This window comes from Oryzias melastigma, linkage group LG4, assembly GCF_002922805.2.
Source record: "Oryzias melastigma strain HK-1 linkage group LG4, ASM292280v2, whole genome shotgun sequence".
Lineage (NCBI taxonomy): Eukaryota > Metazoa > Chordata > Actinopteri > Beloniformes > Adrianichthyidae > Oryzias > Oryzias melastigma.
Window position 1 is genome coordinate 29,069,986 of NC_050515.1, and position 16,559 is coordinate 29,086,544.

The 16,559-nt window shown below is 42.1% G+C and overlaps 2 protein-coding genes across 4 annotated transcripts in view; one reads left to right on the forward strand and one right to left on the reverse strand.

The window, feature by feature from the left end:
• osbpl1a (oxysterol binding protein-like 1A) overlaps nucleotides 1-7,188 on the reverse strand; it is a gene marked incomplete in the record, with an annotated part of 68,128 nt that extends 60,940 nt beyond the window's left edge. Inside the window, 1 exon segment of the mRNA XM_024258891.2 lies at nucleotides 7,052-7,188. Coding sequence (XP_024114659.1) covers nucleotides 7,052-7,060 — 9 coding nt within the window.
• A 15-nt stretch (nucleotides 7,189-7,203) lies between these two features.
• The window catches only part of impact (impact RWD domain protein), a 35,079-nt gene continuing 25,723 nt past the window's right edge, over nucleotides 7,204-16,559 (forward strand). For 2 of the 3 annotated variants that reach the window (XM_024258892.2, XM_036211696.1), the window contains exons 1-5: nucleotides 7,204-7,333; nucleotides 14,751-14,879; nucleotides 14,969-15,021; nucleotides 15,147-15,209; nucleotides 15,348-15,433. In XM_024258892.2, the coding sequence (XP_024114660.1) occupies nucleotides 7,214-7,333; nucleotides 14,751-14,879; nucleotides 14,969-15,021; nucleotides 15,147-15,209; nucleotides 15,348-15,433 (451 nt within the window). In that variant the 5' untranslated portion in view covers nucleotides 7,204-7,213. Of the gene's footprint in view, nucleotides 7,334-7,497; nucleotides 7,682-14,750; nucleotides 14,880-14,968; nucleotides 15,022-15,146; nucleotides 15,210-15,347; nucleotides 15,434-16,559 lie in introns of those variants that run through there. The other variant, XM_024258895.2, reaches the window with a different exon arrangement.

Consider the following 16,559-nt stretch of genomic DNA (forward strand, 5'->3'; position numbering starts at 1 on the left):
ACCATACGGCTGGACATTACCCAGATTGATGGATGTTTTTATGGAGCAGCGGTGAAGATTTATGCTAGAGAGACACAGAACTATCAGACACAGAGATATCAGAATCAGACAGGGGGGATCAGGGGCGAGGCTACTCAGCTCCAAAAGCCACGCCCCCTCAGAGGAGATTTTGGAAACAAAGGCTTCAGATCAAATGAAAAATGGCTTTTTAGGACATTTAGGTTGTGGGATTTTGGTTAAAAACGTCTGTGTTGATTAATTGAAAGATTGATTGATTTCAAGCATAGATTATGAAAAATACAGGACAAAATACACAAATATTTCAAACTCATTACAGAAATAATGAAATGCATTGATTAGAAAATAGAAAACAAACAAAGACAGACTTATGTCTCATTTGATTAATTAAATATAGTAATTATGAACTAGTCAAGTAGAGTTAGATTGATTGCTTGAAAATGAGTGGGAAGAAGTGAATTTATATAATTCCACCCCTACTTAGTTACCTCATTTTACAGTTTTGAATGGTTATGTAATCTGGTCCTGATCAGATCAAATGTAAGTTTTCCACTTCATAATCATAATTAAAACACTACTGGGAATGTTTTTTTAATCCAAAAACGGTCATAGGGGGACTTTAAAAGATGCTTTTCTATGCGTAAACGGCCAGATTACATTTGATTGTATCAGGCTCAAGGCTAAATTAGCAGATAAAAACAAAAAAACTACAAAAAAATGCTGCTTAACACTAAACAATAACACTCCTGTAAAGCCTTGAAATACCTGAAAATTTACAATTTAATTTCTAAATCATCAGATGAAAGAGTTTCAAGTTTATTTCTGTTGTGGGTTTTTACGTCTGTTCCTTGTTAGGTCACCACACTGCCTCCACTCCTTTCCTTCTTCATTGGTCTTCTGGGGGTGGCTATAGAGCCCAACTAGGGAAGTGAAAGAAGCAAGATTTGACATTTTGTGTTGTCGTTGATGTTTCTGTGGCATGTGTGTTTTTTAAAGGGGTAGGGTGTTGACCTCTGAGAATTAATGCTAGAGATAGCATAGCATGCTAGTCTGTTACCATTGTCCAAGATGGGTAAAGTGCCACGCCATATTGGACATGTCAGTCAACAGTGAGATAAGTGAAATGACCATAAAATGCTTCTTTTTGGTCCAATTTTAAATTCAAAAATAACTATGATCATCACAAAAGTAAGACAGAAGTCAGGAGTCAGAGCTCTGTCTCCTCATCTGGTCACCTGCGGGAGCAGTTTCCAGAGTTCTAACTCACCTGACTCCAATCTGACAATCACTCAGCAGCTTCTGAAGCAGCACACAGAGCCTCACTCAGTGTGAAGTAGTGTTGGTTCCACCCTGCCTGCATTACCGAGCGTTTCTATCTGAACCTGATCTTCTGTTTCTGATCCTGCTGTATCTCTGATTGCTTGCTGCCTGCCCTGACCCTCACCTGGACTCTGTCATCTCTAGTCTCTTCTTTGATGATCCCATGCTCATGATTGACCTCTGCCTGTCTGACTATTTAGGTTTGTGGACTTTTAGCTGTGCTTAGTTCCTGTCTGAACTAATAAACCTGCTGCAGGTGGAACCAGCTGTCTGCATGTTTGTGACAAAGATCCAGGCCGTGGTATGGCGCAGTGGTTAGCGCTCTTGCCTCACAGCAAGAAAGCCGCGGTTCAAATCCCGGCTGGGGGATCTGAAAAACATCAACTGGGACCTTTCTGTGTGGAGTTTGCATGTTCTCCCCGTGCATGCGTGGGTTTTCACCGGGGACTCTGGCTTCCTCCCACCGTCCAAAAACATGCTTCATAGGTTAATTGGTGACTCTAAATTGCCCCTAGGTGTGTCTGAGAGTGTGAATGTGTGTGTGATTGAGGCCCTGAGACAGACTGGTGACCTGTCCAGGGTGAACCCCGCCTTCGCCTGTCAGCAGCCGGGTTAGTCTCCGGCACCCCCGCGACCCCAAAAGGGAAAAAGTGGACAAGAAAATAAATGAATGAATATATGAAATGTATACCTGTATACTCAATGTACACCTGATGCATGGTTGTGATTTTATTCATTTATTGTTAGACTCCTCAGCCTGTGTATTTAGATGAGTCGGGTGTGGAGTCAACATCACCGCAGACCGCTTGTGTCCATTGTAGCCTATATGGACTCCGGCTCGTTGTTATCCAGCTGAAGCCGGATCCCACCCAGCATCTATCAGAAGGACGAAGGTACCTGCATGACGCTCGGCAGGTGGTTTTCCGTACGACACGTCTCTGTCCGCCTACCAGACAGGGATTCAGAGCTGGGCTCGTCCCTCTTTGCTCGCGCTACTGAGGAAATCCTGGTTAGTTTCTTTTCTTCCACTTAGTAATCTGATAACCAGCAGGTCGTCTGGTCTGATCTGAGGTCTAACACACATACAAATACCACGATCATCCTCCATAAACATAAAGATGGGTTGTCCTGACAGAAAACATGGAAATAGTGTGAAGTCTAAAGCTGTCATTGACTTTGAATAGACGACAAGATCAGTCTAAAAGTTCATTATTGAGAGTAAACTCACTCAGATCTTGTTCACATGTTTTCTAGAAGTTTTCCTTTATCAGCTGACAGCAATAATTTACTAGTGAAAAGTCACATTCTAGTTTTTCCTGCTCTCTCTGTGCATTTGTAGCACAGAAATAAACAAGCATCTCGACACATCCAATATGGTGTCCAACTTTGCGTATGCAACAAGCTAGCATGTCATCTCTAGTGATATTTTCCTCCTATAGCCAAGGTTACTGCGCTTCATCTGATCCAGTTTTCAAATCAGAGAGTTCCTGCTATGTTGGTCTGCGACTCCTTATTCCATATTATTCAGGTGCAACACCCAAAGGGAGGGCGCCCCCTTCTGCCACCTGGAGGACATGCCTCTGCACCATATGGGCCAGGTGATAGGACAAGAGAGGACATCAACAATAGTCTTAAAAGCAACTTGTCCAGAAGAGATTCAGAGATCATTTCTAAACAAAGTGGAAAGTAACCAGATTTTTTTTTTTTTTTTTTTATTAAACAGATGACAGCTTCTTTATTGACCATTAATTTCCCTTAAGGTCAGCAAAGTTTAATAAACTTCAGTCTGACATCACACACTCTAAAAGCTTTAGACAGCAAGATAAATACTTCAGTCTGTGACAGCACAGTCAGAGGAATGTGGGGTTTGCAAAGTTTCAAAGAGAAAGACTGCTTTGTCTAAGAATAGCTGGGGCTCAAAACTGAGCTTCACAAAACATTATGTTAACAAACCACGAGACTTCTCAAAATTGTCTAATTCACAGATGCAGATCTAGCAGTTAGCTTTCCCACTCACGATCCTCTGTTAAGCACAGGGGCAGGGGTTTGGCTACATGGGCCTGTTTTTACTATAGACTGTAGAATCACTGGACAATTCGACCACCCCCCCCCTCCTGTTCCAAACAGGAAGTACCTGCAGGCTCCAAGAAGTTGAAATCTCATAGACTTCAATAGAGAAATAGACAGCTATAACTCAGTCTTTCTATTGGTCAGAATAACTATTCTTGCTCTGATGCATTCTTCTTAACATATTCTTGGTATTCTTATTTTTTTTTCACAACATTTTTTCTGTATCTGAAGTTATTCAAGTTATCGACTGACCAATCAGATTCCTCAGTTAAAGCATGTAGTGCCTGCTTGCCCCCACCTAGTGTTTGATTGACAGATTCAGATTTCAGTTGGAGGGGTGTGGACTTCGATCAATCTCACTTCTGACTGGCGACTGTAGTTGCCATAGAAACACTGACTCAGACCAACTCGGACCAATCACTGTTGACTGGCTCCAAATGGCAGCACCCATATCATGGAAAGATGGCAACTGAATAGATCCTTTTCACATGACGTCACACAAAGTGGCGAGTGTTCACAGTGACTTCCGGTTATATATTATGTAAATGGTTTAGATATGGGTTAAATAACGAAAGGCAAACTCACCAACTGTAACATAAATGTGTGCAATATTTATTTTCTAAATGTCCTCCCTGATTGTATTGTTTTCCCTCTTCGATCAGATGTCAGTATTCTTCCTGCAGAACGCTCCACAGCTGCTTCCCCAAAATCCTCTGGATGATATTAAACCAGTCGTGGATTATTTCTCTCTACAACCCGGTCATAGTTAGATGAAGGTTACAGGAACTTCATTGAATGCTGCTGGTTTGATTATGAAGGTCATTCAGATTTGACTCTTCTAATTGATGCTAATGCTAACGCTAGCTTTCCACGACAGGAATGAGACGTAGATCTGCAGAAGATCTTTAAAGTTAAAGTTGATTACATTTCTGTGTTCAAAAATCACTAAAAACAGAGATAAAGTCAGACAATTTCAACGTGTCTGACAATAAAGTAAACTAATAACTGTTGTGTTATTTTCTGATGTAGCTCCACAGTTCATAACCGTGTCTGATCCTGCAGGATAATAAAGGGAAACGAGGAGAAAAAGCATTTGTAACCATCAAAAAACTATTCCTATTGAAAGCATTCCTATTTTTACGATTAAAATTTAATTAAATTTAGCCTTGGTGTAGTGAAAACACATGCAGCAATCTGCATCTTAGGCGCTCTTATCGCGTGCGGTCAACATGAATTTCCATCAGTTTTTGTGCTGATCGCATTTAATACATGTGTGAATAACATCAGTCAAAATAGAACCCATTAGAATAATATCTGCTCAAATGAAATGTTGATATTTTCAATAAAACCTTAAATACTGAAGGATTATTCAAATTTGTATTTAGATTTGTGAACGATCTAAGACAGGAAATAATGATACCGTTCAGATGGACATAAAATAAATATTGTACATTTTTCAGTTGAATTTGGTAAGATTACCTTTGATTATTTATGTAAAATTGTGTTAAACAGCGTTCAGCTGTCAGCTTTGAAGTTCTAAACCTGAACACTGGAAGTCACTGTTCACATTTCAGGCCCTGTCACCATTTTGTCTATTGGTCTTTTGGCTTCATTTTGCTGGAGAGGGAGGTACGGCGTTTTCGATGGGCGTTGTCACACCTGCTTCGTCCAGTGATTATCTACACTGTCTACGGTTTTCACTGACTCATGATAGCATGCTCCAAACTGTGTCGTCAACAACAGGACAATAATGAGCAGCACTTCAAAAAAGGTTAAAAAGTAAAGAAAAGTGGGTTTGGAGTCTCTTCTTCAAAGGCCTCAGCACAGTCTGTATACTCGTAGGGACATCATGAGGAAGCAGTAAACCATTTATCAAACTGACACAACTGAAAACGCGACAAACTGATTGACCGACAGCCTTTCAAGAAACATTCTAATTTGCTGCAAATGACTATGCTTTGTAATGCTCACATTTGTGTGTTTTTATCTTTTTGTATAAAACAATAAAAACTGTCAGATGAGGAAATTCTGTTAACAACCAGATGACATGTGCACACACAAAAACAACATGAAATCCAAATGGGAGTTTCTGGCTTTTGCACATGACTACCATCCAACCACTGAGCATGAGGAGGAAAAGTCATGAGTTTGGAGAAACCTATGTCTAAGCGGAGAAAACGGAAACTCAAATGAAAAAAGCACCAGTCATCAGACCTGCTTTACAGGAAGGAAGTATGCCTTTCTTGCATGAGCACATGATTCTGCGAGCTTTAATCAAACAATCAGTGTGTAAAGTCAGGCGAACAGAGACAGGGAGGTGGCTCATTAGACACTGTTACATCATGTGGCAGTTATAAATGATCTGCATCAGAGAAGAAAAGACAACATGCTTTGACTTGATGTCAGCTCAAGAGGCTGTGAAGAGGTCAAACTCTGAGTGTGAAAGCTTTACCTCGGCCTGGAGAGCATGTTGGGAAAACTCTTTGAAAGAGGTCTCATGACACCCTGTATACGTAATCAGCTGCCAAGAATGGTTTGACATTCCTACAGAATCAGAGCCCGGTCTCACAATCTAAACTAGATCCACTATATGGTCCAGCTGCAGGTCACAAACAACTAGAGAAATGCTTTAAAAACCAGAAAGTTGCTTTTACAGTGAGCCTATAAAACACACGTGTCAAAGTCAAGGCCCGGGGGCCGGATCCGGCCCTCTGGGTAATTCCATGCGGCCCTCCAAATCATTCTTGACCTTATTTCTAACTTGTATAATTTTAAAAATATTTTTACGGAGAGTAAATATTTAGTTGATTTGTTTTGGAATAATATTCCTGCCTTTTTTATTCATTTTATGTTAATAAAAGTTACATTACATTTTTAAAGTTTAAAAATTGTAGTTTTAGAGCGTTCAATAAACATTTAGCCAACGATCTAAGGTGTGTTTTGGATTTTGGCCCCCTGTTTGACACCCCTGGTTTAGAACATTTAAAATGATGCTCACTAATGCAAAACCTCATTTCATTTCTGAGTTGACACACTAACATTTCAGTGAATTAGAACACACTTCTACTATTTAACCCTAAAACGCTAATACTAAAACACAAAATCATTAATATACTGTAACTTTTCGACCGGTAACACTGGCTTTTCGCCTTCACAATCTACTAGAATGATCGTGTTAACGGTTGAAAAGTCACCATAAATCAAAGAACATAAACACTGGAGCTCCTGTGTTAAAGGGTTAACACATAAATCAAACTGGTGTGGAAGTTTAACCAAGAGAGGCAAAATTGGAAATACACCTGGAAAGCCACTGGAGTCCAGAAGAGCTTTGTTTTCCTGTAATAACCTCTTCATAAAGTTTGGAGGATTCTGTTGTTTTCTGACAGAATGAAGGTTCCACTGCTGGCAGCTTAGCAGCGAGCCATGTTGGAAGAGTAAAGTTAAAGCTTCATCCATCTCTCCAGAGGAGGGATGTCTATGCCTGCTTAACCCTCCTCTGGTCCTCCTGTGTTTGGGAAACCCGGTATGGTGACGCTCTGCTCCCCGGTCCCCTACCGGTTCTCCTTCTGCCCGCGGAGCCATGAATCCCGTTCTGCTTTAGTTTCCCCAGCTGCAGTGAAGGATGACCGGCTGTGAAACTTACTGACTCCATGTCCGGGAAGTAGAATGCAGACTCTGCTGACAGCTGCTCTCACATGGGCCTCCGTTAGACGGCATGTGATGCGTGGAGCTGCGCAGACGCCCGCGTCGCCGCGCACACACGGCACGCGCTCGCCATCAACGTCCGCGCCGCAAACGTGGAGAAATGAACACGCGTGGAACTGTCCGGGTCACTCCAGCACACACACCTCGAGGACAGTCCTGTTTACACCGAGATCAGCTGATCTGTCCACACCGGAAGCCTCGGCGGCGTTTCAAAATAAGAGTAGGTGTGAGAAGAAATACAGGCTTTTCAAACATAAAAGCGAGAGCTGCTGTGTGAACTAAATCCACATCAAACATTCAACTATTTCCTTTTTCCCCTTTGATCAGATTTCTACGTCGGTTTGTCATGTTAAAAAAAAAAAAACCCGGAAGACTTTAATGCAACTTCCGGTGCGCGGGTTCTGTTGACAGTCAGTCACCACCATAGACAGACTTACCGCTGGAGTTAAGTTGATGAATGTGTTTTACCCGTTATTACCGTCACATAAGCTTCACTCGTGGAGAGCAGAGACGATGAGAAATGGCGGCTCTCGTTAAAGAGGAGAAGGAAGCTGACCTGCAGGCTCAAGTAAGACCAAAGTCTTTCAGGAAAACTTCAGGAGGCTTCAGTGCTGTTTTGTGGCAGGGGGTGCAGCTGGGGGCTGTGGGATGCGAAGGAGCAGACAGCTGACCCCCCAGCAGGAAGAGCTGCAGAGCTCGCAGCCGGTCAGCAGCAGGCTGCTGCCAAACATGGAGGGGCTTCAGTTAGTTGTTTCCACTCAGGGGCAATGATGGTGTAAGTTTATTCAATTATACATGTCGCTTACTTTGACATGCTTGGTTATGCCGAAAGTAGAGGCCATGTTTGACATCACCATTTTCAGTTTTTCTGACATCATCATCCAGTCTCCTTTTTCCTCAAGGCACTTTGTTAAAGAACTGATCCTGAATCAGAGCAACAAATATTGAGAAAAAAGCAGAAGTCTGACAAGTAAGCCCTGGGGTGCCACATGAAAGAGGACACCTGCTAGACAGTTCCAAAGCCACAGCTGCCCTTATTTTGCTGTAAAAATGCTTTTGAAAGACCATGAAGATTTTCATTCTTTCAGGTGACATCTGTGGAGTCATGGACTCTGGACTCAGACTTTTTTTTTTTTTTTTTTTCACTCAGAGACATCCCAAGGAAATACAAAAAAATGATCATTAATTTACCTAAAGGGAAAGGAAAGTTACAACCCTATCTGGCTCTGTGTGAAGAAGTAATTGCCCCCCCCCGTTAAACCCCCCAAAACTGCGCGATTAATCCCAAAGTTGGGACAGATTTCACAAGCCAAACCGCTATCACTTACTATTCACAAATGGAGAAAACTGGGAACAGTGTCAAACCTTCCCTGGAGGGGTCGACCGACTAAAATGACTCCAAGAGTTCGGCGACGACTCATCCAGGAGGTCACAAAAGAACTGTGGACAATATCAGAAGAACTGCAGGCCTCGCTGGCCTCAGATAAGGTCAGTGTTCATAAGAAAGACACTGGACAAAAATGACATCCATGGGAGAGTTCCCCTGCTGTCAGCAAAGAACACAACAGCTCCTCTCACTTTCACCAAAAACCATCTTGATGATTCTCAAGAGTTTTGGAGAATCTTTCTGTGGACTGATGAGTCAAAAACTGAACTTTTTGGAAGGTGTGCGGCCAGTTACATCAGGAGTAAAAATGGCACAGCGTTTTATAAAAAATTACATTACTCCAACAGTGAAGCATGGTGGTGGCAGTGTGATGATCTGGGGTTGCTTTTCTGTATAAGGACCTGGACAATTTATTGTGATAGATGGAGAATGAATTCTGCCGTCTACCAGAAGATCCTGAAGGAGAACGTCCAGCCATCTGTTCCTGCCCTCAAACTCAAGAACTCTTGGATCATGCAGCAGAACAATGATCCGAAGCACACCAGCAAGTCTACCTCTGAATGGTTCAAAAAAACAAAAATAAAGGTTTTGGAGTGGCCCAGTCAAAGTCCGGATTTAAAGCCTATTGAAATGCTGTGCTATGACCTTAAATGGACAGCAGAAAACCCTTCAATATGGCGGAGTTGAAACAATTCTTCTAGGTGGAGTGGGCTGAGATTCCTCCAGACAGATGTGAAAGACTCATCACCTACGCTTGATCTCTGTTTCTGCTGCAAAGGCTGGCCCGACCCGTTATTAGGTTCAGAGGGCAATTACTTTTTCACATTAGGTCAGATAGGTTTGGATTTTTTGTGCCTTTACTGAGTAAAATCATCATTTTGAAACTGAATTTTGTATTTCCTTGGGTTGTCTCTGAGCAATACTGTATTAAAATTGGTTTGATGATTTGAGACCTTTGAGTGTTATTCATATGCAAAAAAAAAAAAAAATGAAATCAGGAAGGGGGAAAATACTTTTCTGCACTGTATATATCTGTTGATCCTCGATCATCTCTACTCCTCCCACACTCTTGAGCAGGAATGAGGGGCGAGGACTGAGCTGGAAGTTTGTGACCCACCCAGCTTATTTTCTACATCACAAGCTTATTTTCAAAGTGCATGTTTTGTCTCCTTCTAAATCGCAACGATTAGAGAAATGTAGATTTAAGATGAATTATATTCATATATGTCCTCCACCATTAAAAAAATGTTAACCTGTTAAAAACACCAAAACATAATTTTCATCAGAGGTCTTTAAGGTATTTTAATTAACATTTTTATTTGTTATCAATTTTTTGGATTTCGGTATGTTTCATCTCAACCTGTAGAAGTTAGAGACTTCATTGTTTGGCACCTCTTTCTAAAAGCAGAAGTTTGATAACAAGGAACTACATCAAGAGACTTAACAGCTATTTTGTTTGAATGTCTGTTTCAGTGGGGTTACGGCCCCTCCAGGAATCACAGGTGAGCTGTTGGCTTTTGGGACTGTGGGCTTTTTGTGTGTTCATTGGAAATCACTGATACTCTTATGAAAATGGCTTCAAAATCCTCTGAAAACATCTAACAGAAGTTAACATATAGAAGCTGAGAAGGGAGAAGGGTGTTCTCTGTAGAATCAACACTCTGGCTTCTTAGTTTGGGTTAAATTCATGAAAAAAAGATGCTGAAATACTAACAGAAGAAAACCAGGCTAGATGTGACTTCATGAAGCAGTTTTTTGCATCAGTAATGGAAATGATATTTAAAGACATTTCCATTTCCATTTCCAGTGTTTCCTCAGGTAAAGACAATACCACTGACCTGCTAACATTAGTGCTATGTACTGGTTTAAGGTTAGATCTAATAGCATTGACTTTACTCCTGAAGTCCTCACATGCAGTTTGAGAGTGAGGCATGATTGGTTTACTAAAATCTTTATTCAATAAAAAATCAATTGCTTTAAAAGGAAACAGGGGGTTGTGTTTATTGTCAGTGATGAGTTTTGAAAAATAAACTGTTCTAGCCTGTTTTACTGCATGGTTGTAGGTTTTTGGTTGGTCTTTAAAAAAGTCTTAATCGACTGTTAAATTTGTTTTTCTAAACTTTCTCCACCCATACAGATGCTATCTGTGTGCTTCTACCTCCACTCTTATAGGTCACTCTATGTTCCTGTCTCTTCTCAAAGAATGTATTCACTATCGCCATTTCCATCTTTTTTGCAAAATCAACCACCATCTGTCCTTCTACATTCCTCTCCTGGATACCAAACCTGCCCATCACCTCCTCATCACCTCGGTTTCCTGCACCAACATGACCATTGAAATCTGCACCAATGACAACTCTCTCATTTCCAGGGATGCTCATCATCACTTCATCAAGATCCAACCAGAACTTCTCCTTCTCTTCCAGCTCACATCCTACCTGTGGGGCATACCCACTAACAACATTGAACATGACACCCTCCATTTCTATCTTCAGACTCATCACCTCTATCTGACACTCGTTTTACCTCCACAACACTCCTAACAAACTCCTCCTTTAGGATAACTCCTACTCCATTTCTCTTCCCTACGAACCCGCCTTCCTCCTCTCCTTCTTCCACCAACAGTAGTCCAATTCCACCGGCACCCTGTCGGTGAACAGCACCGATGGCGGTCGTTGTTAACCCGGGCCTCGACCGATCCGGTATGGATTTCGCAGGTCTGATTCGCATATTTGATTTGGCAAGATTTTACGTCGGATGCCCTTCCTGACACAACCCTCTGTATTTATCCGGGCTTGGGACCGGCACAATGAGACCCTGGCTTGGGCCCCCTCGTGGCTACATTGAAAAAAAAACAAGAAGATAAAAGCATACAATTACTTTTTTGGAAAAGTTTCAAACATATATTTAATAGAAAACATTTAAAGTACTTCACACACAAAAACGCCCCTCTCACGGGTGGTTTCTCCTCCACGCTCGGGTCCTCTACCAGAGGTCTGGGAGCTTGTTGGTCCTGCATTATCTTAGCTGTTCCTAGCACTGCACTTTTCTGGACTGAGATGTCTGAAGTCTTTCCAGGGATCTGCTGGAGCCACTCCTCCAGTTTGGAGGTTCCAGACCCGAGTGCTCCAATTACCACGGGCACCACTGTCACTTTCACCTTCCAAGCTTTCTCCAGTTCCTCTCTGAGTCCCTGGTATTTCTCCAGTTTCTCATGTTCCTTCTTCTTGACGTTACCATCGCTTGGTACTGCCACATCCACCACAACGGCTTTCCTCTGTTCTTTATCCACCACTACAATGTCTGGTTGGTTCTCCATTACCATCCTGTCCATCTGGATCTGGAAGTCCCACAGGATCTTTGCTCTCTCATTCTCTAACACTTTCTGAGGTGTTTCCCATTTTGACTTTGGGGTTTCCAGTCCATATTCTGTACACATGTTTCTGTATATTATTCCAGCTACTTGGTTGTGGCACTCCATGTATGCTTTCCCAGCCAGCATCTTACACCCTGCAGTTGTGTGCTGGATTGTTTCTTCTATGCACAGCCTTCACCTTGGGTCTTGTCTGGTGTGGTAGATCTGAGCCTCTATCACTCTGGTATTCGGGGCTTGTTCCTGTGATCAGAGCTTCTGTGCTGTCCTGCAGGCCAGCCCTCTCTAGCCATTGGTAGGACTTCTTGATATCAGCCACTTCAGTTATGGTCCGTGGGTACATTCCATGCAGGGGCTTGTCCTCCCATGATGCTCTGTCCTCCAGCATCACATCCTCTGCTTTCCATTGTCTGAGACATTCACTGAGCACGCTGTCAGTTGGGGGCCTGAGCTCGACATATTCATGCATCTTGGATGTTTCATCCTGGATAGTGGTTTCCACCCTCACTAGTCCTCGGCCTCCTTCCTTGTGGCTAGCATACAGTCTCAGGGTGCTGGATTTGGGATGGAACCCTCAATGTATGGTGAGGAGCTTTTGTGTCTTAACATCCGTAGTCTGTGTCTCTTCCTTTGGACATCTTATTATTCCTGCAGGGTATCTGATGACTGCCAGTGCCTAACTGTTTATTGCCCGGGTCTTGTTCTTGCCATTGAGCTGGCTTCTCGGGACTTGCCTTACTCATTGGAGGTATTTGGCAGTTGCAGCTGTCCTTGTTGCCTGTTCCAGGTTGCCACTTGTCTGTGGAATTCCAAGGTACTTGTAACTGTCCTCAATGTCTGCTATTGTTCCTTCTGGGAGTGAGACCCCTTCTGTGTGGACTACCTTTCCTCTCTTTGTTACCATCCGACTGCACTTCTCTAGCCCTGATGACATCCCAATGTCAGTACTGTAGAGCCTGGTGGTGTTGATCAGGGAGTCAGTGTCGCGCTCACTCTTAGCGTATAGCTTGATGTCATCCATGTAGAGGAGGTGACTGATGGTGGCCCCATTTCTGAGTTGGTATCCATAGCCAGTCTTATTGATTATTTGGCTGGGGGGGTTCAGACCTATGCAGAACAGCAGTGGGGACAGAGCGTCACCTTGGTGTATGCCACATTTGATGGACAGTTGTACAATTGGCTTGCCATTGATTTCAAGGGAAGTATTCCACAACTTCATTGAGTTTCCTATGAAGGCTTTTAGAGTCCTGTTGATGTTGTGCATCTTTATATATATATATGTGTGTGTGTGTATAAAATAAAAAAATAAACATCAAAATGTTTTCTCATTGAGGCCTATTTAATAAAACCAAACCTCTTTAAACTTTGAACACAAACAAAATGCTAAATGCTCTGATTACATTTACATGTCTTGAGACCAAATCTACAAAAGCTGAGAAAAGAATTCTTAATAATAGTGTGGAAAATACCAAATCTATCTCCTCCCACCCCCTAATTAAATTGTAAATAAACCAGTGAAAATTAAACTTAAAATCATTTTTTTTATCAATTGTTTTATTGAAAATAACTCTGAGAACATCTTAATATTTAAAATAATAATTGTTATCAGTAAAACATGGCACTCCCGTGCCCGCTTTCTTGGGGATTTTTGATCCATTTTGCCTGCCATACTATTGTCTCCTGACTGCTCGTCCCTAATGGAGCAGCGGCTTTCTCCTGTGCGGGACTGCTGGTGCTAAGTTGGAAATTCTCAGAACCCTAAACAGAGACAAGTACCAATGCTTTTACTCAGCTCTTAAAATTGAATAAACTTGATATTTCACTGTCAGCATCCTCCATGATGAAGTTGAGAAAGGTTTTTGACAGAAGCTTCTCCCACACGCACCATGAGCTTCAGGTAAACACAGTTTTGGATAACTGTCAAGCAGCTACTTAAGCGCTTGTTAAAATAAAAAGGATGTGCTAGAATTTGACGCAAATTGCATTTGATGTGAACAAACAATTGATTTAAATTATGCGAGTGCGAGGTGTGTGCTAGCTCTGAGGAGGAATTGAGTGTTGGTGTTAGACTAGGGACGATGCTGTTAGAGCAGACTCTTCCTGGAGGGGGCGGTTCACATCTTGCTGACATCAGCACGTTTCCACCCGCTCGTTTTCCTGGGTATGGGAGGGGCTGCTGTTGAGAGAGCAGATTCTTAGAGGATTACACAGAAATATATGAACGGATCAAAATGCCACTTTGGGGTTCTTTATAGTGAGGAATGATCAGTAAAATGCATTGCTTTAAAATTTGAATACCGCTTAAGCCTAATGTATACATTTCTATTCAAAATCCTTGTTGCAGATGTTTTGCAGTTCCTGCTGCTCCTTGTTTCCTCATATAAACAGTTATTCGGGGGGATTTCTGGGACAGCTCACCCATCAAGTTAGAGCTGCACAGAACCGCCTCAAACAGAACTCCAGGTCCAGTCCAAACTTTGGTCTTCATCTGTAGACAGACAGCAAGTGTTGTTTTTTAGCTCATATTTGTGTTTGCCTTTGATGTTCTTTGGTTTTTAAATAATGTTGTATGATTGTTTTCACGAGCAGATTTTTTGTTCTATTTACTGTTTTTAATATGTTCTGTTCAGTGTTTTACTTTAACAGTTTATTTTCTTCAATGTTTTGATATTTTATCCAAACAGAATTTTTTCCACGAGGAACTTTTGCTGATTAACAACGGCTGCATACATGTATTTCAGTTCATGTGAGACTTTCATAAACCTTTTGTAAATCACTGGCTGAGGTTGTTAATCACTGCAGGCACTGCTCCATAAATAATGCCTGTGGAAAATGAGTATTCATGTTTAGGCTTTGTTCTTGTTTCTTCTTATTTAGATTGAAGAGGTTGAGGCTTTGTCTTCCATCTACGGCGATGAATGGTGTGTGATAGATGAAGCATCCAGAATATTTTGCATCAAAATATCCAGTAATTTGGAGGAGCCAAAACTGACGGCGTGTTTACAGGTGCAGACACAACTCTGCACACCCATCACATGGTTTCCTCTGTACCATTTGTATTCAGTTCACAATCCTTTTTCCCTGTCACTGATCAGATAATTCTACCTTCTGATTATCCAAGTGCAGCTCCACCCATCTACCAGATCAAGTAAGTTTATTTGCCTTTCAGATTTAATATGTGGGAGATCGGCTAATTTGAAAGAACAGCTTCCCACTCAGAAGCCCTCTGTTCGTCCCACTCAATATCTTTGTGTTTGTTCATGGCTTTTGTAGTGCAGCATGGTTGCGAGGTCCTGAGAGGGTCAAATTGGCAAACAGCCTGGAAGACATCTATGTGTGAGTCCTTCTTCATAATTTTGACTTCACAAGGAGATGCTGTGGAGAGATATTAGCCACAACAAAAGCTTTCATTATTCATTCTGCAGAGTGCAGTATCACCAGAAAACAGGCCTCTTTCTGCTTCCCCCCCAACAGAGAGCATGCCGGGGAGAGCATCCTCTACCTTTGGGTGGAAAGAGTCAGAGAGTTTCTTGTGGAGAAGTCCCAGAGCTCAGGAACAGGTGAGGAGAAAGTGATCCTTGCTTGAAGCCAGTCATGGTGTAAATATGTTTAGTGCTACGTTCACACTGGACGTGAAGCGGCGCAGAGCGGAGTGTGCGCCGCTTCTGTTCTCTCCTGCAATTCACACCAGACATACAATCACTCTCACTTCATGTTTGTGGTTTGAAAACTAAAATAATTGGAGCTTGTTCATTTCAATGGGTAGCCATTTGGTGGCCTGATACATGAAACACTGTCAGTTTCATTCTGTAAAACAATTCCATTTATCATTTATCATTTTTATAAATGACATATACACAATAAATGCACAATAAACTCACATTACAGTGCTGAACCCCCCTCCAGCCCCAGAGTGCTGCCTTTGACCGTCACTGACATACAATGTCCAGAATCCAAAACATTTGATTTCATTTAAAAAGTACTCACCTGGAAAAGGAATTAGAAAAAAAGATGACTCATAACATTCATTAATCTCTTTTATGCATCTTTGTTATCTTTTTAAAATGTCCCGATGTTCATCTGGTTCAGACTCCAGATGACTGACTGACTGACTGCTCTCCTCATGGGGGCTGCAGGAGTGTTTTCACTACAGGGTGGTGCTGCTGTTCTAAAGAAAAAAACAACCACTTGTTTGTTATCAAGAATAAAACTCTTCATTGACGGAGTGAAAACGGCAAAGAGTAGAGAACAAAGGCTGAATAGAAATAATGAGAGAGTTAATTATAAAAATAAATAGAAAAGAGTTTTTCTCTCCATCCTTCCGTCCCTCCATCCATCCATCCATCCATCCACCCATCTAAGCATCCATCTGTCCGTCCATCCATCCATCCATCCATCCATCCATCCATCCATCCATCCATCCATCCATCCATCCATCCATCCATCCATCCATCCATCCATCCATCCATCCATCCATCCATCCATCCATCCATCCATCCATCCATCCATCCATCCATCCATCCATCCATCCATCCATCCATCCATCCATCCATCCATCCATCCATCCATCCATCCATCCATCCATCCATCCATCCATCCATCCATCCATCCATCCATCCATCCATCCATCCATCCATCCATCCATCCATCCATCCATCCATCCATCCATCCATCCATCCATCCATC